The sequence below is a fragment of the Passer domesticus genome, chromosome 1 (genome assembly GCF_036417665.1).
Source record: "Passer domesticus isolate bPasDom1 chromosome 1, bPasDom1.hap1, whole genome shotgun sequence".
NCBI lineage: Eukaryota > Metazoa > Chordata > Aves > Passeriformes > Passeridae > Passer > Passer domesticus.
In genome coordinates this window covers 73,812,476-73,834,452 of record NC_087474.1, presented here as the reverse complement: position 1 = coordinate 73,834,452, position 21,977 = coordinate 73,812,476, and the positions used below count along the sequence as shown (strand labels likewise).

At 41.1% G+C, this 21,977-nt stretch overlaps 1 protein-coding gene and 1 long non-coding RNA gene across 11 annotated transcripts in view; one reads left to right on the top strand and one right to left on the bottom strand.

Annotated features, from left to right (window-relative positions):
- The window catches only part of HIVEP1 (HIVEP zinc finger 1), a 127,362-nt gene that overhangs the window by 26,188 nt on the left and 79,197 nt on the right, over positions 1 to 21,977 (top strand). For 2 of the 10 annotated variants that reach the window (XM_064424583.1, XM_064424501.1), the window contains exons 1-2: positions 14,578 to 14,670; positions 14,977 to 15,146. The exons of 5 other annotated variants lie outside the window; for them this stretch is intronic. In XM_064424583.1, coding sequence (XP_064280653.1) covers positions 15,107 to 15,146 — 40 coding nt within the window. In that variant the 5' untranslated portion in view covers positions 14,578 to 14,670; positions 14,977 to 15,106. 3 more of the 10 variants (XM_064424531.1, XM_064424511.1, XM_064424521.1) reach the window with 3 other exon arrangements.
- LOC135303178 (uncharacterized) lies at positions 7,620 to 14,440 on the bottom strand. The gene is made up of 2 exons (XR_010364673.1): positions 13,513 to 14,440; positions 7,620 to 13,160 (listed from the first exon to the last, which is right to left on the bottom strand). It is a non-coding gene; the product is annotated as an uncharacterized LOC135303178 (long non-coding RNA).

Sequence of the window (21,977 nt, the reverse complement as noted above, 5' to 3'; positions counted from 1 at the left end):
AAATATTTTTCAGGAGCTGAGGCGAATAAAATATTATAAACGTGAAGTATTTAATTACTTTCTTAAACCTTAAGGAAGCACGCAGAATGGTTTTATTCCCCTTTCACAGTGCAATCACAGTTTGCAGAATAAACTCCTAATTTTGAATTTAAAATGAACATAATTGAAGGTTTTGCATGGGTTTTTTTGTAACCCAAAAAGCCCTCCTTATAATGTCAATATAAATAGCTTTTTCTTCTTAAATGGTGATAAAAATATGTTCTTTCTACAGATATCCTTTGCAATTGCAATGAATTAAATACCTTAGGCTCAGCCATGTGTGGAGCCATCCCAGAACTTGTGTTAAGAAGTAGATGCATCAGCAGAGAACAAATTGACCTTTGGTGATGGCTAGCAAAACCTGTGCCCTCGACAGTGTCATTTTCCAGCACCCAGACTTGTCTTCAAACATCGTCTCTTACCAAAGTGGACTGACACAAGCCAAAATGGGCACAGCCCATTCCCTGAGAAAAAAGAGAGGGCAGTGCATGGATGACCACCAAGTGATGGCCATCTCTTTCTCACAGTGAGAGGAGCAGCAGCACAGAGCGGGTGTGGTTGAGGGGAGGCTCCAGTGCCTGTCTCCCCTGCCTGGGATGTTCTCCCACACAGATCTGCTTCTGACTAACTCCACACTTTGGGAGTGAAGCGCTGCTGAGGAAGGGAGCCAGGCAGCTCCTAGGACAGGCTGGAATTCAGTACTGCAGGGGGAACAGCCCTCTGAAGGGAGTGTTTGCAGGGGATGTTTGACATGAGCTTCCTCTTGTTATCTGCACTTAGACAGATACTTCTGCTGATGTGGAGGATTTGGGGGCTTTTTGAGGGTATTCTTTGGTTGTTCGGGGTTTTTTTGTTTGGTTTTGTTTTGTTTTGTTCCTTTTGTTTTGGCTTATTTAACAGAACCAACAGTATCTTCTATTTAAAAGAAAAATATTGTAAGCTTCAGATTCTTTCATCTTGGCTATAACAAAACAGTAAGCCAAACAGACAGCTTGGAATGGGTACAGTTTCCTTGCTCAGTGATGGTAGCTGCCACCCAAGGACACCAGTGCTGGGGGTAGGGACTTTTTCTGGGCTTGCACCCAAGCCAGGTGCCATGCAGGGAGGCTGATCTCTGTCCAAGCAGGGAGCCAGGCTTCATGAAGTGCAGAAGGGTTTGCTGACTGTGGCTCTTGGGAAAATCAAGACCTCTGTTGCTTTACGTGTGAAGGTAATTTAAATAGTTTCAGCCTGACCTTGGGAATCACTGTGCCACTTTCTGCTGGGTGGTAGTCACCAAGTCTCAGTGTGTTCTGGTGATTTGGTGTGACCACTTTCCTTCTCTATTGGTGAGCCAGTGAAAACTCAATATTTTCTGTTTAACAACCCTACTGTCCTTCTGTAAGTGGTTTGGTAGCAATATAATAAATTACAACAGTATTTTTGTCAAATGTCCAGCAAAAATAAGTTTCTGGAAGGACTCAGAATTGTAGGAAGGTATTTTGCAAATGGCATTTTCTAGTACAATACAACAGGAGGAAACCATGGTATGTATTTTGCATTTAGAAATAAGACTAATTTAAGCTATGAATAATTGTAGAAGTTGGGATCACCAAGATAAAAAAAATGGTCTGCACAAATGACTTAAAATTTTTGCGTCTGACTGTGTTTGTACTTTTCTCATGTCTAAAGGCTGCCAAATTCTAGATGCTGTCTTTCCTGGGAACTAACCAATGCTCTCTGGCATGATTTTCACTTCCCCTTATGTCTATATTTGAAAAAGCATATGTGTAGTCCCTAAATGAATATAGTGGTTAACAAGCTATGGATGACAACCCACAAAACATATTTGCTAAAGCAAGTTTCTTACTGCTTAATGGAAAACAAATACCAGAACAACTAAACCAGGGATATTGCTATACATGCATATATTTCACGTATGAGAAAAGTTGAAGGAAAAAATCCCCTTCTGAGCTTTTCTTGGGCACACTTCTTCCCTGCTGGAGTTAAGTTACTGTAACTCTGGGGGCAGAACTTGGTTCTTCAGTACATATTTATGTTTTCCCTGGTAGGGCAGGACATGCTATATAGCAGAAACTACTAGTTACTGTCATTACATGAGTAATAGCTTCATCCTTCTTAGCACCTAAGGAAGGAATCATCCTTTACATCTGAAGGAAATAGGGCCAGAAGCATCCCCTTAAAGCAGCACTGTTAACTTATTCTGTAGTAAACAGTGTCTCTGTTGTTCCTAAAAGAAAAGAGGCCATGCAGAATTTTCAAGCCTTCAAGCCATCAAGAATTTTCAAGCCATCATGTGCAAGCGATGGGATGTACGTGATGCTGGAGAGGCTTGGGGAAGGACTGCAGTGCGTGGAAAAACCCCTCCTTGCAGGTAGTGAGTGCATCCTCCCCAGCTTGGGGCAGGTGGGGAATGGACCATGGCTGGGACAGAGCAGATCTTTCTGCATTTTTCAAAAGCAGATTGCCACAGGTGCATGGAGCTCTTGCTGCCCAACCCACTGAATTTGGAAGGTCATTGGTAATAACTGCTGGCTTGAACACAGCATGAAATTAGAGGTTTTGTTACAAAACACTGAAGCCTAGTGGTGTTCTTACCCTTGGATCCTCATTCTTCAACCAGAGCTTCCTGAAGCTTGCTTATTGTATTAGATTTTATTTCAATTTAAAAGTAACTTAAAATGTATTTACTTGCCTTCTTTCATCTGGTGACTCACATTAGTTTCTTCCACATGACTGCTCTGCTGAGAAGGTTAGGAACCTAAGAAGTAAACCTGAGATTTCTGTAACTTTCTGCTTCCTCTATCAAATCCCTTAAGAAATTATCAAACACTGGCAAGGTTTATGATGTCATTAGAGTCTTTTATAACTGCCTAATGCTCCAAGTAGAAGAAGAAACTTGATTATAACATGTTGTGTAACCAAGCACACTGGTCTTCAGAAACAGAATTTAAAGCCCTTTTTTTTGTCTCGAATTACCTTTCAGGTGCCTATATAAATACAGTAAGTTCTGGTGAAATCAGAGAAAGTTGCTAAATGGGCAGCACTTTCTCTTATATGGACCCCATTTTTGGTTTTTTTTTTTCTTTTTTCTTTTTCCTTAATTTTGGTCTTCAGTTTCTAAATAGTTTGCTGATACTGGTGCACTTGGTATTTAGGAAAAGGGAGGTAACTTCCATATTAGTTACCATATTAACTAATACTAGTTACCGTATTAACTTCCATATCAGTTACTAGGTTTTGGTAAAGCAACTGTTGCAGAATATCCACCCTTCTGCCAGGGTTTAGTCCATGAAACATTTAAGAAAACAGCCTTGCACATGCATGCAGATGTTTTTTTTTAGTTTACTGCTGTGGGAAACAGTGGTTTTCTGATGAACTTTATACAAACCAGGAAGAAGTGGTCTTTCTCATTTGCTGTAGGTGAACTTGCTGTAGCAGGGGGTTGGACTAGTCCCTTCCAACCCCAACCATTCTGTGATTTCAAAATGAGTTGAGGAGAGGCTGCAGGGTACTTTCCAAATGAGTGCAGCGTGACATCTGTGGCCCACATGAACCTCATTCAGGCCAGCTGTTGGTACCCTGTCAGTGATGTCAGATCTGCCATGCCCTTGCATGAGGCTTTATCTTCTTCAGCAAAAAAGGAGGATGAGTAGAAGTATAAAATAAACTTCCTTTTTATTTTTCCTGAAGTTCAGAGAATGTGTGTGGAACGTGTATGTGTGTTTGAGATATATATATATAAAAATTATATATATATATATATAAATTATACATATATAAATAAAATATATATGAACAGAGAAACACAAAGTATTCCAACAAACCTAATGCATGTGCAGGGGAGAAAAATACGCTTTTCAGATAACCACCCTTAGTCCTAGCTATACCACATAAGTGTTTGCCCAGTAATGGTTCTGATAAATATTTTGTTAAAAAGCAGTTAAAGCAGTTAAATTTTGTGTTAAAAGTAAAGTTAAACTCAACAGTTAAGTTAAACTCAACAAGTTAACTCAACAAGTTAAACTCAACAGTTGCTTTGCATGAGATGTGACTCCAAAACAAGTCGCTGAAACTTAGTTATGCATGTGCTGTGGGCAAGGCTGTGCTAAGGCAAGCATGTGTTAGTAATATTAGTACTGTTGTTACCGGGGTGTTCTGCTCTGCCTGGACTGTTTTCTCAGAGAGCTTCGGTTCTTAATATAGTGCTAATTTCTGTGTTGTGGTAAAAGGAAAAGCTAAAGGAACGTGTATGTGTGGTGGCTGAGATCTTAACCCAGACTGCAGTCCTGTCGATTTTCACCAAAATGCCCCAATCTAGAATGTTTTTAATGGGATCTTTGACATAGGGTAATGGCTTTAAACTGACAGAGTGGATTTAGATTCATATTAGCAGGGAAAAAGAACTTTGACTGAACCCAAACTTGTAGCTGTAGCTAAATCACAGTGAGGTGGGAGATGCAACTTGTTTGGACAGCTAACAGCTGGTTAGTACTTATAGTCAAATGAGCAAGATCTCTGCTTTTCTAAAGGATAGTGTAAATAAGTAAAATAGATTTTAGCCTCAAACCTCTAGTAATCTGTGGAGACAAAATACACATGAGAGAGAAAAAGCTATGTACTTTATATAGAGGCAGGGTGCTGGACAGGCTGATGTCCTCAAAAAATATGCATTTTGCTGGTAAAGTATAAAGAAGTGAAAGGTAGTGTTGCAGTAGACTTTTCCTTTTCTTATTTCTGGATCTCTTAGCAGCTAACTTACAGACCCCTGATTTTATTTTCTCTGTAGCTGATGGGAAGAACACTGGGGTTTTTGTGCAGGTCAGGTGACTTTTAGTACTCTACATGGCTATGTCATCTTTCATCATTCCACCTTAGACTTGCTGTTGATGGGCAGGCTGTACTTGACCTTCACCCAGGACTACCAGGGACCGCAAGACTCAAGTCTGCTCAGTCTTTCTGTATTTTAAAATAAAGGGACTGCTCCTCTCATAGCCCTCAGTGGGCACTTAGTGCTGGGCAGTGGGCAGGGCAGTTTGCCTGCATGCAGAACCACAGGGCTGAACTGTGTGCCCAAGGAATGATCTAACCTGTTTACCCTAAGACAGGGTTGGCAAAGACATTTCTGACAGCAACTGGTCTCTCTCTACAGAACATACAGATATATATTCTCATCCTAATAAAAAGATACAATATATATATGATGTATGATGTGTATGTACACATATATATGTATGAAATCTATTCATGTGCTTTTCTTTCTGTCAGAAAGCTTTTCTCACTGTCTTGGTAAAGTCTTTCCTCTTTAAATTTGAAAATACATTCATTTCCTCTTTGCATCTTCCTTCTGAACAATTGAAGACTGTTACCTTCTTTGCCTTCAGTTTCCTTTTGTTTAGATTAGATACTTAATTTTTCCTCTTTCTACTCTTCTCTGAATATCTTCTGACTTGTCCACATATCTCATGGAGAGCAGCAGTGAAACTTGACCAAAATGTTCCTGTTGACATCTAGTGATGGTGAGTACAGCAACAGGCATTCTTCACAGACCTCTCTTGCTGTCTGTCCAGCACAATATTTGCTTTTTTGCAAGAGTGTGATATTGTTGATGCTTATCTAGCTTATTGTGTGCTGTAACCTCTAGCTCTTTTTCCACAGAACTCTTGCCTATCTGGGAGAGTGCAAGTTGGGCTGTTGATGAAAGATAGAAACCTGGTTGTGAGGCTGGCCTGGGATAGTGAAATAGAAAAAGGGCTAAAAATGGCTTAGAGGAAAACTACCTGATTAAATACCGGAGTAAACATTTCACTGAAAAAAAAGGACAAAACATAGAATATTTTTTTGACAGTTACTAAAGCAGATGCCAAAGGGATTTTGGCATAAAATGTGCTTAAGTTCAGTTTGGGTATCAAGGTTATAAAGTGTTTGAGGCTAGGAGACTGCCAAAGAAATGTTTTGCTTGTATATGCAAGACAGTGTTCTTAATAGTATTAACACTAACATTTGCCTTCTTGCTCTGGTGCCTGCTGAAGTCTGTCACTTTGCAGCCCAAGCTGCTGTTCTGTGTTACCTTTTCATCTTCCTTACGGAAAAAAATCAGTTCAAGTGATTTTTGTATTAGATTAATTCAGTTGGGTTTGTGTGTATGCATTTTTTTTGTAACAATAGTAATTTTGTATGTTTCAAGAAGTGGTACTTTAGATTTTTGTGTGATCTTTTTAAAATCCCACCTATGGAAGAGCTGTTGCCTTGCAGTGTCTGGAGTGGGGACCTATGCAGAGCAAGTCCCATGATGGTTTTGGTTATTTAGAATGTTCTACACACGCACAGTGAATTTTTTCTTCCTGAAAAGAGGGGAAATCCTCACTCATTGAAACAATTTGTCTTTCAGATTGGACAAAAAAAACATGGGTTTTTGTAGTGGGCTAAAATCCTGCAAAATTTCAGCACTGTGTTTTTTCCCAGTAATCCCAAGATTGTTTGTTCAGCTGCTTTCATTCAGTGTAGCACTTAATGAGAGTATTTTTTAAAAAGAGAGGTGGTTAGAGCATGGAACTTTTTTTTATTTTATAAGTTCTTTGACATATACTTGTTCTTTCATACCCCTTTCCACATTCACATTGTGTGTGTGTAAAGGAGTGTGTGAGAGGCACTCCCAGGAGGGATGTCAGCAATTTGTGCTCCTGAGTCAGCAGAAGTTGCTGGAAAAAGGACAGAAGTGTAGTAACCGCTGCGGCGAATGCCGCGCTTCGCCTTGTGTTGCCTGATCTCGATTATGGGTCTTAAGCCCCTACTGACAGCCGCAATCCCCTTGTTTATGAATCTGTTTCTAAATGCTTTCTTTCAGAGAGTCACACAGCTATGACTGCACCCTACTTCATTTCGACATTTCCTCGTTAGCCTGAAGGGAACTCTCTCAAACCTGCTACCCCACGCTGCTTCCATCCTCAGCAGGAAAGGGGATGGTTTCACAGTCCTGTGCAAGGGCCACATGCTGGGGTGGATTTGGGAGCCAGGAGGGAAGGGCTGCATGGTGACTGCAAAACCATGTCGTCAAATATCAGCTATATTCCTTTATTGTTTCTTATCCAACTATTACTGTCTTGGCCAATGACTGGGTTGAAATCATATGGGACTCTGAGAACTTTATAGCCCTTTGGGTCTTTCACCTTGGGTTACTTCAAACCAGAATGGCAAACATTTAATTAAAATATATTATTCAATTTAGTGCATCTTCCACCCATAATGTGGTCTGGGTGAGGGGGTTGGGGTTGCTTTTCTGTTTTGTTTTGTGTTTTTAAGTAGCTAACCACCTGAATCCACAAAGTTGTGCACTTAATAATCCTACTTTGCTTCTGTCCTTGAGCATGTGCACTACTACAAATGGGACAATGACCTGTAGAATTGACCTGTGCTTGATCTTTCAAGGCCTGCACATTGGTGACTACATTATTTGCTGTTTAGCATGTTGTGTGATCAGTGCTAAAATCTGAGTTGCATAGTTTGCAGAAATGCTGAGTAACTACTGTTTCCATGTTATTTTGTTGTAAATAATTCAAAAAGATGCTTATACAAAGCTGTGGGCGCTCTCCTGCATAATTAATACTACAACAAAACCATGGCAGCATTAAAATGAATAGTCAAAAAGGAGCCCTGCCTGTCTGCTACCTACAGAGAAAATTCTGTCCTACCTTTTTATTGCTCTGGAAAGGTCTCTACACCACCAGCTTAAAATAGATAGCTTTTGCTAAAGTCCCTCAGTTGAAATTTAAGGAAGGGTGAAAAGAACAGGAGCAAAGAGCTGACATGCCCCTGGAGAGCTCAAAGGAAGGAGAAGTGGATGCAAAGTGAAATCAAATCTCTGCTCTCAGGAAGGCGAGATCTGTGTCCATCAGTTTTCATAAAGGTACAGTAGGGTTTGAGCCATGTGTGGAGCTGGGTGCAATAAGGCAAGTCTTGGCATCACCCTGGTGAGTAAGCCACCCACTTTTCCTGAATTTTTCTGTAGAAGAGCCCAAAATGAGCTCTCAAGTATGATGGCTGAATTGTGATTTTTTTTTGATTGGTACACAAAATACTTTTGATGCTGAAAGTTAAGTTGAAAGTTAACAATGATTCCTTTGTAGCAATCCCTTTTGAAGTAGACAGTCCTATAGCTGAAAGAAAACATTACGCAGAGGGATAAATTCTGCTTTCAAGTCTATATTTTATATTAAACTCTTCCATTGAATATGTAAATATCCCTGTCCTTGCTTGAGTTCTTTTTCTTCAAATAATCAGCAGCCTTTGGCATTTCATACCCTTCTTACAGTAATTTTCAGTAATTTCTTCCTGAGTGCTGATACTTGGTTCTGTCTTAGCTATTCGATACTTAAGTTTCTCAGAAAGCTTTTACATCTGTATTCACTGGTCAGAAACTGTTTGGCTGCTTTTTTGAAGTTCCCATCTTAATTCCTATCACAACATTTCCTAAACTATGTCAGTTTTATTTTTCTTTTTTTTTTTCTTTTTTTTTATAGAAAACCACTGGTGTTCTCAGCTGTGGCTGTGCTGCCATATCCAGCAGGTTCATGGCAGGGTGTGACCTGATGAGAAGCCCTTTCCCGGGCTGGTCTGAGAACACTGGTAATGATGCTGGTTGCCTCTCCTGAACCAAGCTGAGCACCAAGCACGTGGGAAACACCCAAGCCATGCAAACGCGGCCGCCTTGGGCCCGTCACAGGCTGCATTGCTTCATGTCATGCAGAGCTGTTGTTGGTTATTAAAGGCATCCATGCTCTCATGTTGGCAGCCTACCAGATCTATGCTCTTCCAACTGAGCCTCGAGGCTTGTTGTATCAGAGCTCAAGAGAGACGTGCCTGCCCTAGCTGTGTGCTGATAGTGCCAGTCACACGGGTGATGCGGGGTAACTGGCCACTCTCGATCACGTATTTTGGGCCTGATTTAAGGACCCCAGTAGATCCTAGCTCAGGGGAGTAATGTGTGTAGCTGCTACTGGGCAATGGGGTTGAAACCTCAGCCTGATGACAGTCAGCAGAGGTACTGTATGCTGGGTCCCCACAGTTGGACCCATGATGGTGGTACACCAAGAACTTGTAATGAATCCTGTGAGTCATTCCATTGCTGCTTGACATCCCATTTCCTATACTTTAGTGCTCAGAGGTGCCCAGTCACTACCCCAGTGCCTCCTTCCTTCTTCAGCTTCATTCTCCACCTCTGCGTGGTCTGGGCAGGCAGGACATTTGTTGCAGGAAAGAACCTGGATTTGGACCACCACATTGAAATCCATCGTGGAGAACCAGCATTAGCATGGAGTGAGAGACATTCTGTCATCATCTTCCATGAAGTAACTGCAAAGTTGTGTCATAAAGAACATGGGGTTCTGATCATCATTGCAGAAAATGCTGTGTGACAGACAGCCTTGCTTAGAGGTCTGTATCTTAGGGATTGTGTTGAGTCATACATTTGATAATCCAAATGTAAATAATAGTTGATGTCTGTTAAAATTTGAATTTCATTAGGTGGAGGTTTTTAGACTTGAACAAATGATTTTTTTTTTCATGTAATGCTGTAACATGCTTACTAGCTTTGACAAAGAGTGTTTCCCCTGATACAGAAATAGAAAATAATAATAAGCAGGCAGACAAGGTTATGCAGCAAGGGGGTATTTTAATCATCTTTGTTTTGGAGAAGACAGGCCAGAGTGAGGTACCTCTTAGAAACAATCTACTTCACTGATACTTTGCTTCAACAGATTGACACCATCTCAGGAAAGAAAATAACTGTTTGCTATTCCTGTCATAGACTTCTTTCAATCACTGCGACAGATGTTCTAAGCATGTTGTTCCTCTATTAGGTTTCTTTAGCAGTAAAAATACTGGATCTAAATATAGTTTAAATTGGTTGAGGTACCTTGTTTAAATATGATTCAAAATTGTGTTATACCTGGTTTAAATCAGAGTGTAATAGGACAAAACCATTGGAAAGTCTAGTTAAGATAATTACAAGCCCAGGTAGGAATTCTTATTCCATCACATTTAAAGTGAAATGCAGTATTTTTCTAATATATCTGATTCAGGGTGAACCTGGGTAACATAGTGAATTTCCCGCCCCCTGCTCATTATTTGGAATTACCTTAGACAAAAAATGGGAAAAATACTTAGTTAAATATGCTCTTTTCCTGTATCTGCAGCATTGTCTTCTGTGGCAGCTGAATGTTCAACATCAGGAATACACAGATTTTGTTGTCTTTTTTTTTTCAATGAAATGGAGTTTTGTGCTCAGGAACAATCGAGGTGGCTGAGATTAGAGAGACAACCAGTGCACATGCACAAGGTACCCATTACTCCTTTGGGGACTTCGGAAGCTGAGAAGGCTACGGTCCTTACGACCCCCCCACCTTTTCCTCTGCCAGTGAGTTGCAGTTCAAAGCTATTCTCTGTCATCTTTCCTGCTCACTTGCTTCTGGGAGAGCTAACAGGAAGATACAGGCTGAGTTCTGCTGAACCTGTTGGTGGTAAATAGCTCCTCCTTTTCATTCTCCCACTCATTTTGTACCTAGATGATTGGTTTCTGCTCATGTGGCCCACTTTTTGAGACCACAGGGTTGGGCACAGCTTCCTGCCTGGAACTGAGTAACGGTGGTGTGACAGTAACTGCATTGGTGTGCATCCCTTCCAAGTGCGATTCCAGTCAGTGATGTTGATCAGGGGAATGCTCTTGTTTGGATACTGGCTGGCTGGAGCTTTCTGCTCCCTCTTTCTGACACGTATACAGATGAAGTTGCTAAATTGCAGTGTCTGGGACAAGGTGCTCTTTTGTTTCAAAAAATGATGAGTAAAGCAACAAAGTTCAAGGTTTATTTCATCACTTGGACTTTTACTCCAATGATAGAGATTGGGAGTTCAGCTTTACAAAATTGAGATCTTCAGTTTGTAATCTGTTCTTGTTTCATTGCTGGTTAACGTTATTTAGTAGACTGTTAAAATAGTCCTCCTAGAAGGAAGTAAATGTAGGGAGCTACAGGTGCAATGATCTCCAGTAGCTAATGACACTGACTGCTGGCATCCTTCATTTTGTGCTTGTTTTTGGGGGAGGAAAGAGAAGCTTATGTGGTAATCACATGCTACCAGGTCATTGCAGGGAATCTGGTGCCAGCAGTAACACTGATCAAGGTCCTGCTTCTGTGGGAAAACTCACGGGTGGTTAACTTGAGCATCCAGTTTTGAGCCTTTACAGAGGAGAGTGGTTCATGTATGCTTTTTCTTGAAGCCATTTGGGCTCCACTATGCTCTCACATAAGGAGACATTTTCTTCTAGATTTGGCTTACAAATTTGGAATTGGGATCATTCATATTGATCTCTGATTTCAAACTTCTTTGTGCAGCAGTGAAGGTTGTAGTTGTTTACTTACTAATTTCATCATCGTACTTGTGTTGATTTAGTGCCCATAGGTATTTAAGCTGTGAGAACAGTGAGAAAGACTTTAACATCTAATTTTTCCCCTTTTTGCCCTTATAATATAACAACATTCATCCAAGGAGTCATTCTGTAAAGTTCATGGTTAATTTCACTATCGGTGGACAGCTGACTGCACTTTGGGGCTTTTTTGCAGCATGATCACGGCCTTCTCTTAATGTTTCTATGACAATTTTATATTCAGTTGGGTTTAGAATGAAAGAACAAAATGATTCTTCATCATTCAAACCGACTGCCTAGGGAAGTGGTTGAGTCACCATCCCTGAAGGTTTTTAAAAGGTGTGTATACAAGGCACTTAGGGACATAGTTCATGGTGGACTTGTCAGCACCATGTTAGCAGTTGGACTCGATGATCTTAGAGGTATTTCTAACTAAAATGACTAAATGGTTCTAAGATCCAACCTACTAGTTCCTGAGTTTGCTCTCCTGTTTGAAGGGCTGAGTGAGACACATCAGCGAAGTTGTGGTGTCCGGGTTTCAAACTTCGGCTCTTTTGACCACTTTCCATGCGAAGTATAGGAGCAGGGTGAGACCTTTCATTCTGGAAAGGTAGATTGGTTATTTAGGAACAGATGTTATTATTTGTTTATAATAACAAGCCTTCCAGGAAGAAGATACTGCCTTTAGTTCAGGATTTAGCAGGGCAAATTACTTCAAGTGAGAAGTTTCTTGGAGGTGAATGTAGCAGAAGTGTTTCTGCCCGCCTGTTGCATTTGGATTATACCTAATAAGGATGGGAAACACCCTGACCTTAAGGTAACCTTCTGCCCTCCTACTTTGCCATCTGTCTCAAGACCTGCACAAGATTTCACTGCTTCTCAGTGCTCTTCCACCAAGGTTGTCTTCCAGAAAGGGAAAAAGAAGAGTTACATAACAGTGTTTTCCTCCAAAACTGTGTGTTACGGAATTCAACCAAGACCCTGATTTTAGCTCCAGTAGAAGTCTAAAACTGGCACAAATTGTTTACCAAGGTCCATTTTTCTGTGTGTATAAAGAAAGTAAACGAACCAATAGTTTAGTATGTGGGGTAGAACGTTCCAAAATAGCAGCAAAGGAGAATGGTTCTTGGGAAGAGCCACAACCACCAATTTACTAGTTAGTAAGCATTCCTTCTCCATCAGGGGATACAATTTCTTTGTCAGAAATCACCAGTGGAGAACTTGGAGGAGAGGAAATGTGCTGGGATACAGAAATGGAACCCATTTTCAGATAATAAACATTAAAGAACTGCAGCAGTTGGATGTAAGGTTTGTGGCTTGTTACATATGCTTAGCTTGTCAAAAGTTTCTCAGGGCATTAAGGGCAGGCAGTGTCATTTGTGCAACAGGCAGAGCTCTCTGCCCCTGGATGTAACACTGACCTTATTTGAACTAATAAATAGCTGTCTTATCCATGACCTTTAATAGCTGAAATGTGTACATCATCTGCAGCCTTTTTCAGGTTTCCTTCAAAGGGGATCACTGGATAAAGCATATGTATGTATGTATGTATGCAGTGCTCTCTGTGATCTTTTCTGGCTTGTAACAGCACATCAAGAGAATTCCAGAGTTTAGGAGTAGCAAAGCAATCGCTTTTCCATGTGCTCTTTCTTCCTCATGAAACGTATTCATTCCTAGGGATGGTGTTGTGCAGCCAGCTGATCTTAAAGGAAAGAAAAATAAAACATGACAGAATGTAATGTTGGGCTCTTAATGTAAAATAAGAATTATCTTCTGTTTGCATTCTCTGGTTTAATTTGAAAGAAGACAGAGACAATATTAAAATATAATGAGGGCAATTAATTTTGTGGTTCATAGTGGCTCAGATTTAGAAGGGAAAAAACCCACCTTAATCAGCACAGTACTTAAGGGCTCCCTGTAAGAAGGTTGTGCTTAACCTTCAGCAAACGCTTATGGGCTGCCCTGAATAGTAATGGGTTTAAGCACATGCTTAAGTGTTTTCCTGAAGGAAGACCTAAGCATCTTCTCAAGTGTTAGATTACGGCTTCATTTACCTTATTCATAAATCCCAGCATCAGAGGCAAACTTTTCTTTCATCTCTTGGCAGATACCTGGGTGTATAGATTTTTCCACCTCCGTTTGCCCTGCTTTCTGTGGCTCTCTTGCTGCAATCTGATCAGCCCAGGCTGACCTTCAGGGGTGCTCCACATGTCTCGGGAGCCTGCCCGCATGGCTCCGATTGCACGATCAAAGTCCGTACCTTGCCTTTCATCTGCCGGCTCTCTGCCCTTCCCAGGGTTACTCATTTGAAGAGCTCAAAGGCGCAACCCCTTTCTGCTGCGCCTGTTCCCCGGGAAGCAGCAATGGGAATTGGCGGGCAGTCCAGCGGCTTGGCTGTGGTCAGTTTTCCACGGTGGGAGATGGGATTGGAGCGGGTTAAATCTGTACCAGCTGGTTCTTGGTTGGCTGTCGGAAATGCAAGGAAAAAAAAAAAAAAAGAAAAAAAAAAAAAGAAAAGAAGAAACAAAGCAGGAGAGGGAAAAAACCCACACCGACCCTACAAAAAATATGGGGGGAGGGGAAGGAAGAAAAATAAAAAAAAAAGAAAAGGGTGGGGGGGAAGGAGGAAACAAGAGGAAAGAGGGGAAAACAAAATAAAAAAGGCAGAAAATGGGAAGAAAAAGGGGGGGTAAAAAAAGAGTAAACAGGTGTAAAGGGATAAAAAAAGCAAATAAGAACAAGGAAAAAAAGAAAATTGAAAGGGGGGAAGTAAAACAAAAAATGGAATAAAGAAAAAAGGGCAAGGAGGGAAACCAAGGAGAAGAGGGGAGAAAGTATCACGGGGGAAAGGGAGAAGAAAGAAGAGAGAAAAAAAAAGAAGAGAAAGGAAACGGAGAAAAATAAATAAAGGGGGGGGGGGGAAGGGTAAGGAGAAAAAAGGGGGAGGAAAACCCTCAGGCGAGCCCCCCGCCCCGCCGGGAGCCCCGGGCCGGGCCCGGCCGGGAGCCCCAGGCCCGGCGCTGCCCTGCGCGGGCCCGGCCTCGCCTTGCGCCTCTTGCGTAAGCGGCGGCCCCGCTCCCCGCCCGTGGTGCCGTTGCCATGGCGAGATAGCGGGGGAGGATTCCTGGGATCCGTAAGCCGGGGGAGAGGGACAGATTACGTCTTAACCCGTCACTCCGCGGCGCCTAACGTGATGTGGCAGGGTCGCCCAGGTGTCCCGGGGGGGTGACCCGGCGGGCAGCTCCGGGCTGTTGCGGGCATCGTTTTAAATAAAATAAAGCTGGGAGGGAGGGAGCGGGGGTGGCTCTCGGGGTAAGAGGATTAGATGCGTTCGCATGGGGGCCAGGATGAGAAAAATGCTGCAGGGCTTGAGGGAGGTGGGTTTGAGCAATTGGCCCCGATGGAAACGGGAGGCATCCCTCTTTATGAACATTCCTAGTGCCTGCTGAGAACTGCCTGGCAGGTGCTGGAAGGGGATTCTTTTAATCTTCATCTGCATATTTTATTATCGCATTTAGTTGTCAGCGTTTTAATCGTAAGATGTGCACATAAAACACACCCTGAGAATCTTTAAGCAGCGAGTCCAAGTACCAGCCCTATGCTGATACCGAGCCTAGATCATATCATTGACAGATGTCTTTTACATGAATGGAAGGAATGACGGGAGAAGGCATCAGTGTCTGCTTGGGTAAGTTTCCTTTCCGTTATCTTTAATCATTATTAGTATTTTACACAGTCTCTTCCTCAGTGTCGGAGTGGGAGCAGTCAACTCTTGTGCTTTTGATCTTCTCACTACTCTTTGCCTGCTAGAATTCCTAGAAGCAGGTGAGGATTTATTGACCCCTTTTGCCGTGGTCTCTTTGTCGCTGCAAGGATGTCATTAGAGCAGGCAAAAACTTTATAAATTCCCATGTTCAATTTTAAATTTAGAAAAGATGATGTCTGGTCTAGAATTAAGTATGAAAATACTGGTCTCCAAATTTACTATGTTGTAAACATGTTTCTTAAGAGTGCAGCCCCTACCTGTGTTAATAATAATATTCATTGCCAGAAAATAGATGTGTGTGGGGAAAACGTCTTAAGTGAATTTAACATTCTTAAACAGTTTTCCAGCAGTGGGGTAAGAAATGCAAGAGAGAATACTACTGGGAAATGAGCTTGCGTTACACCCACAGAGCATATACTGTACATTAGTTATAACCCTGTTGTTTTTGTTGCCTGCAATTAATTGAGTAATTTCTTCCATGACTGAAACTGCAGGTTAAGCATGTTTGCTTTGAAAGCCAGTCTTCTGAATTGAGACGGCTTTTGCACTTACCATATATTAACAAGCTCTCGCAAAGTACATTTTGTGCGCTGTGGTTCTGAATTCCTGAAAGGTGTCAGTGGGGGTTAATTCACTGTTACATAAACAGCCAATAACAGCTTCCGACTGTACTGGAATTGCTCTAAAATAGTTATTAGCTTCAAGGCCATTATGGAGGAAAAGGCATTTCACTTTTGCAGATATTATTTCTGTGAAAAAAACAGAAATGGACTACAAGAACTCTGAACCACTGAAGTGAGGACACTGCTGTATAAATAGGCAAAGCTGTAGTGTAGCTTTACCAATGGGTTTTACAACTCTTAACAAGGTCTTTACCTCCCAGTTATACTTGGAAACCAACAAAATCTCAACCAAACCAGTTTTCCAGAAGCTGAGCATTGCTTGTATGAGGACATTTGAGTAGAGCATCATTGCTTTAGTTAGCAAAGCCTGGCTGTTAACCTGTGTGCACGCATGCTGATGTTCTTAAAAAAGCAGAAGTCAGAGCTGTCATTACAAAAAGCCAAATCTTAGAGATGTACTGAGCTGTGGGAGCACAGGGGCAGCACAGAGAGCCAGACGCTGGGGTTTATTGCAGCAGGCTTATGCAGCAGTTCAGCTCACTCCAGGTGGTGCAGGAGGGAGCTGAGAATCAGTTTCTGAGCTCCCTGCCTGGGAAGCAGGGGTGCCTGGAGGGTGGAAGATATGCCTGCAGCCCTTTCTGGTGCCTTCTGGTTTTGAAACTTCCCATGGGGAATTTGCTAGATAGTTTTGTTGCTGGAGTGTTTATTTAGCAAATCAGGCCTGGTACCTGTTGAAGCAGCCTGCAAAATTGGCTCTGTGCTCTCTGAGCATGAGCAATTGTTGTTTGCTCAGAGAACTGGAAGTGTTTGGATACAAGAACTTTGCGTGCATTTAGACATCTTCGGTTGCCCCCAAACTAGCTTACACCTTGACTTTTCAGGAACTGGAAATACTGCTTCTGCTGCATTTCTAGAAGTAAAAGAGTACGTGAAGGGGTTTTATGTATAATTCAGCTGATTTTGCATATGACTGCTCATACTGACTGCTACTTTCCAAGAGATAAAGTAACTTTATTTTGGTTCTTTCAGCTATAGGATTTGGCTCCTCTTTATTTTAAATGTAGTGTTATTCTGCATCACCAGCAAGTTATTTATTTAGGTGTCTGAGGGAAACACGACTTGGCATTAGCCTTTCTTTTCCTTCCATCTCCCCTGACCCCAAAGTAGTGCAGCCTGAAACTCGATAAGTTAATCACAGTTACCTTGGCAAAATTATAAACAAATTAAGATGGATGAAGCCTGGCCATAAAATTCTTTTTGATAGGCTGGGAAAATGCAGCTGAGAGCATTAATTGCTGCTACTTTCACTGCTACCTTTGGCAGTGTAGGGTTTCAGTAAGTAATTCCTCCTTGAAGGAAGGGAAACATGCCATGTCATCTGTTTCACTTCTGAAGCCTTTCTGAAATTCCCTGGATTTATGACTTGTGTTAATTGATGTTGTGTAGGTAAGTCTTTCAGATATTTTTGCTTCCCTGATACGGAACTAGTCTATCTCTGTGTCTTAATTTTGGTATATATATGCTTGTCACAGGGAATTACATGTTTTTGCACTGTTTAAAAATGGCAGACCCTTACTAAAGTCAATATAGTTTTAATGGAATTAATGGCATTTTAAATTAAGAAGAATTTTTGCTCGTTTGTCTGTTATGGACTGTAATTTGATTACAACCCCAGCAGTGCTGATGGCCCTGGAGATGATAGATGACAGGACACAGCACATACTGGAGGATCAGCTGTTAATGTTGCTTCATCCAGGCCTGCTTATGTTGTGAAAAGACATTTACGAGGTGCCTAGAGCTCAACCATGGAATTTATTTAGTGGGAGATTTCAGAAGAACACGAAGCATAAATCTTCCCATATTTGCAAGTTTTTTTTTTGTGGTATTAAATCTGATGGTGCACATTTTTCTAGTATATTTTACCAAAAGTGATCCTAAACATTCACAAGTTGTCTTTCATCCAGGAGGTGGGTAGTACAGCGAGAGTGAGAAGCAGGGATAAGGCTTTTGAATCTTAATGAAGATAGCTCAGCCAGAGGGGATGTCAGGTGGGAGGCAGAGCTGTCTTTAGAGAACCACGTGGGTTTCTTTTGGTGTGGTCTGAGTGTCCATTTGAGACCCTCTACAGGTTTACCATACTGTTTCAGTCTTTACTTGTTTGGGTTTTATATATTTTAAAGTATATGGTTGTTAACCACTTCCTACTGAACGCAGTATTCATTCTGGTTGAACATCCATGCCTTATTATATGTCTTTATCATCATTGCAAGATAAATATCAGGGCTTTATGACTTAATAATAAGTTTTATCTTTAAAGATCATTTTCTAACAGATTGAAATGCGTTGTTACCTCACCTAGGAGTTATGAGTGTGGTTGTTGGGAACACCTGAGAATTGAGTTAGCTGAATGGTGTTTTAATTGGCAGGAGATTACCAGTTTCTATGGGAAAATGAATTAGTTAAAACCCATCACAGAGGCCTCTTGAAAATTCTCAACTGTATTATGAAGATTGTTGATTTTGAAATTAATTACTGCAAGTTGGAAGAAAAGGGTACTTTCTAAATACCCCATTTTTGCATTGCTTGTACAATAATTGGTTACACTGTATTTAGGAAACACATACAAAACAGTTGTGGTTTTGCAGAAGGGTTTTAGCAGTAGCTTTGTGTGGGCCCACTTTGAGACAATCTGATAAGGTCTGATTTTCAGCAAGCCCCCTGCTGAAAGCCAGGCTGGTTTAAGAGAGCTGTGGTTTGGCACTTTGATTCATTAGCTGTTTTGGAAGTCTCTGGTCTCACTAGTTAGTATTACCTGACAGAATGTGTAAGGGCAGGAGGAGTTTGTGGCCACTCTTGGATGCAATAATAATACCTCATGAGACACTGGCACAGGTTGCCTGGAGAAGCTGTGGATGCTCCATCTCTGGAAGTGTTCAAGGCCAGGTTGGATGAGGCTTTGAGAAGCCTGCTCCAGTGGAAGGTGTCCCTGCCCATTGCAGAGGCGTGGGAACTAGATGCTCTTTAAGGTCCCATCCAACCCAAAACATTCCATGATTTTATAAAATAATGAAAAAAGCTGCCCTTAAATTTTTGTGTATCATTGGAAAGGGCACTGGTAAATGGGAATATAGGCTCAGGAGGGCAGGCAAGGGGTTAACTCTGGAGTTAGGTAAGTAGTTGGCAATAAAGTATCCAAATATCTCTGTAAGTCTTCATGTGTGCAGCCACTATGTTCCTTAGGAATATATTTATCTTTCCAATAAATTCTTGGAGCGTGGAAATCTTGTTTTATGGACTAAAACTATAAAGTACACAGGAAGGTTGTGTTGGACATTGGTACCAAACTCACATATCCCATGACAAGTTCCTAAGCCCAGAGACCAGACTTCCTCTCACTAAGAAATTCCATCACCTCTCCATCATCATCCCACATATTCTCTTCTGCCTTCCCATCACTGAGCTATGTGGTCAAAAACAAGAGTCCCCTTCCCTTTGCCCTTTTGCCTCAAAAGAGGGAATTTTGAGTTTCTGGTAGGTGACTTGCTGCCTGCTGTTTTTACTGCTCCTTTCTGGATATTTTCCAAGGCAGTCAGTCCTGACTTTCATCTACACCCTGGGGATTCCACAGGTGCGATGGAGAAGTGAACCTTTGTGTGAGATTTGGCTGGTTTGCAGTCTCTTGCCACAGGGGAATGGAAGTAATAACAAGGGAGTTCCCACAGATAGGTGGATGTTGTGGGCTTGTGCCAGGAAGTTTTGGTTTCCTAATGAAACTGAAAGACCAATTTCTGCTTCTCTTAAAATCCTTGGGAACTTTATAGTCAGCCTGAGCACTCTCTGAATTTTGGTGAAGAGTCAAATGCTCACCTGAGACGGGAGTATGGGGTTGGGGGAGGCATTTCAGCTTCATCTAATTCTAATTCATTCCGTGTGAGATAGTCACCTGTGTGTGCCTGCAAGGGATGGGTGGGTGTATGGCAAAGAAATAGCCCTGCATTTTGATACCCATAAGCTTTACAATGGCTACAATGTTGTTAGTGAAAAAGCAAAACATATCCCTACTGAAATTGCTTAAAACAGGTGTATTTTCAGAAGGAGCTCCCTGAACAGTAGTAAATTTGCTCACAGATTGGAATAAACAATAGATGTTAAATCCACTCCTAGTAAGTGTGTGCCATGCCATTCATCGTCAGATGACCTTCAGAGTAGATTTGTACTGTACTCAAACATCTACAATTAAAGCTCATTGAAATTAGATTTCATAGGACAACGCTGACATTATTTTTAGACGAGTGACCTTGTTTTCCTTTATAACTTGTATTTAATGGGAGAAAAGCAACAAAACTAAAATGTTTGAAAACTCAAAACTTGTCATATTTCTATAGTTTTTCAGTTTTTCTGAAATTTTCTGCATTAAATGAGGGATTCATTGTTATAAATTTTACAGACTTTTTACTGAATTTAACTTTTCAAGTCTGAATGGCTTCTAGTTTAAATTATTAAGACTTGAAAGAAAGCTTTGGACAAATGTTTTTTGAGGTTTTTTGTTGTGTTTTTTTTAGGAAAGATGAAACTGTTCATTCCAGAAAATATTCAGCAAGTGTAAAACTTGCTGAAGCTCATCCTTTCCACAAATACCTTAGATTTTGGTAGTGAATTTTTTTTGTCAGATTTTTTTTTTTTGTCAGATTCCCTCTGGCAGCATAATTTTGTCATCTCCATGGCAGCGTACCGTTTTAGGGAAAGATAGGTGTCAGCCACCATATACTATAGCCAAACGATATGTCCTTTGGTAATATTGGAACAGGAGAAATGGCCAGTACATCGTTAAAGAAAATTGAATTCAGGATTTCAAAATGCTGGAATATCTTATTAAGAGTCCCAGTATTGACTCTGGATTTAGGAAGTCTCCATGTGCCTTAACAGTGTGTTTCCCAACAATGATGTGTTTCAATTTATTTTGCTCTGATTTTATGGATATGCATTACTTGTTTGGGGGATAAATGTGAGGATAATGTGCCATATAATGCATTTTAGTCTCCAGTTGACATTTATTGTCAACCTGTTTTATTAAAACCTAGTTTTTATAGGGGGAATTTCAGATGAGAGCGTATGGATTGATATGTTTGATCTGCTTCTTGTTACGCAGGATTTGCAGTATAATACTTAAAGCCCCTTTGATAATACAGCACAGAGTTTCTTGTTGGCCTGTACAAGGTATTCCCAAAATGTGTTTGCTAGTGTGGTTTAGGGCAGCCTTCAGGTTTTACTTGGCATTATGCCTTGAGGAAGCTCTACTGTTGCATTGTTTGTTTTAAAATTTTACTTCTTAAATATTGATTAAATCTGATATAAAGCAAAAATTTGTAAATTAACATGGCAAACCATCTCAAATCTGAGCTAGAAATGAAATATTACAAATAAAATTTTGGTTTGCTCTAAGTCTCGTTGATCTGTATGAGACAGAAGGTATCATTTCCTGCTGTGTATCTTCAGCAATCAGCAGTGAAACAGCAGACTGATTGGTTATTTACTTTTTATTTTCTCTCCCATAGATCTTATGTCAACAGCACTCAAGCAGAGTGTAGCATGGTTATTTTTACTGTGTCTTTATTGGTTGTATAGATTAAAACATGAGCAGTTTTATGGAGGTTGCCTTTTTGCATCCTGACAACTTCATATTTGTCCTCATCTCTATTAAAACATTTAATTTCTCTCAGACAACTTAACCTTTTTCTTCTACTTCAAATAATGACAAGGACAAATATTTGTCAACATCCTTTCAACTTGATGCGTTCACGGCTCCGTCAGTATCTTGGGGGTCTGGGAGAATGTTTCTGACCCTCCTGTAGCCGAGGTGGTGGTCAGATATGAGAATGCTCATTTCTGCTTCCATCTCTGCAGCAGTTCTGGTGGTGATGTGCACCTGCCCAGGCATCACCACAAGCCCTGAGGGCCACCTGGAGCATTTGCCTTACTGATGTGCTCTCCCAAAGCCCCGGGTCACTGTGGGAGCATGGCAAGGAGCAGGCTGCAGGATGAGTATGTTTCACATCTTCCTAATGTATTGTTCCAGACCTCTGAGCTGTCATCAGGTATAACATAGCAACAAAGCAAGCAAATTCTACAG